Source organism: Pteropus alecto, unplaced genomic scaffold (genome assembly GCF_000325575.1).
Source record: "Pteropus alecto unplaced genomic scaffold, ASM32557v1 scaffold7, whole genome shotgun sequence".
NCBI classification, from domain to species: Eukaryota; Metazoa; Chordata; class Mammalia; order Chiroptera; family Pteropodidae; genus Pteropus; species Pteropus alecto.
In genome coordinates this window covers 41,132,893-41,133,985 of record NW_006494614.1, presented here as the reverse complement: position 1 = coordinate 41,133,985, position 1,093 = coordinate 41,132,893, and the positions used below count along the sequence as shown (strand labels likewise).

At 55.8% G+C, this 1,093-nt stretch overlaps 1 protein-coding gene across 1 annotated transcript in view; it reads right to left on the bottom strand.

Annotated features, from left to right (window-relative positions):
• The window catches only part of CUL7 (cullin 7), a 15,599-nt gene that overhangs the window by 6,188 nt on the left and 8,318 nt on the right, over window positions 1-1,093 (bottom strand). The window contains exons 14-16 of the mRNA XM_006926531.3: window positions 1,072-1,093; window positions 721-896; window positions 270-403 (exon numbers count right to left, since the gene is read on the bottom strand). The exon at window positions 1,072-1,093 is cut by the window's right edge and continues 59 nt beyond it. Of these exons, the coding sequence (XP_006926593.1) occupies window positions 270-403; window positions 721-896; window positions 1,072-1,093 (332 nt within the window). The remainder of the gene's footprint in view (window positions 1-269; window positions 404-720; window positions 897-1,071) is intronic.

Here is a 1,093-nt window from a genome sequence, read left to right as displayed (position 1 = left end):
GGGGCAGCAGGTCCCTAGTTCTCCCCACACCAAGGTTTGCTTCAGCTGGAGTCTGGGGATAAAGTAACAGGCTGGGGGTGGGGTAAAGGGAAAGATTCAAATACCAGAGTCTCAGAGAGCAGTCCCTGGGGCAGGAGGGAAAGGAACACTGAGGAGACGGGCCTTCAGGGATAAAGACAGGAACCAAGAGAACCAAGAGCATTAACTCAGACGGTCCCTGGGAATAACGACAGGAGCAGGTTAGTGGGGCCAGGGGTCGGGATGGTTACCAGGGGAGGTGATGTTCTGCACCAGGGGGCTGACCAGGGCCTCCCAGCAGGTCTTGCCCAGTGCTTGGGCAGCTTCGTTGTCAGGGAGGAAGTGATCAGCAAAATTCTGCTCCTGGCGCAGAGCCCCGTTGAGTCTGGGGAAAAGTATGGGTGAGGAAGGTGCCAGGGGCTGGAGGCTTAAGTTACCTCAGTGTCCACCCAGACTAAGATTGCCAGCTAATCCCCAGCAACCAGACCAAATCTCCTCAGTTTTGATAACTCCCCTATGTTAACTAGCAGATCCCATTTCCAACCCACCTGAGAAATCTCTTTATTCTTTCTTTCCTTTCCCAAACACTCCAGCCACTCCACAAGCATGTTCACTCTCCATCTTACGCCCTCCACAGAAGCCACCCAGTGGCTGCCTTTAATACTTATGCACATAGGCACACACACACATGCTTGCACACACCTAGAACTCAGGTGCAGGAGGCTCCTACGGTCCTCGGCTATGTCCTGGCTCCAGGCCTGAGCCCGAACCATGTAGAAGAGGCGTGTGTGACGACACAGTTGCTCCCGGAACACTGGCCAGAAAGTGGGCTTGGGGCCCAGGACCTCCAACCCCCGAATGCGTGTGTCAATACCGCCCTGCAATGCACACAGGGCTGTTTTTGCCTAGTTCGCATTCTCCTCAGGATGACCTGGGGTCAGCCACACCCTCATTCTTTACTCCTGGAGCTGCCCACGACCCAGGCCGGAGCTCTGGCCCAAGATCTGCAACAGTTACAGGACCTGGAGCCCCATGTCCAGGAGCCTGCTCTACCTGCTGGCAGCGCTTTATGCGG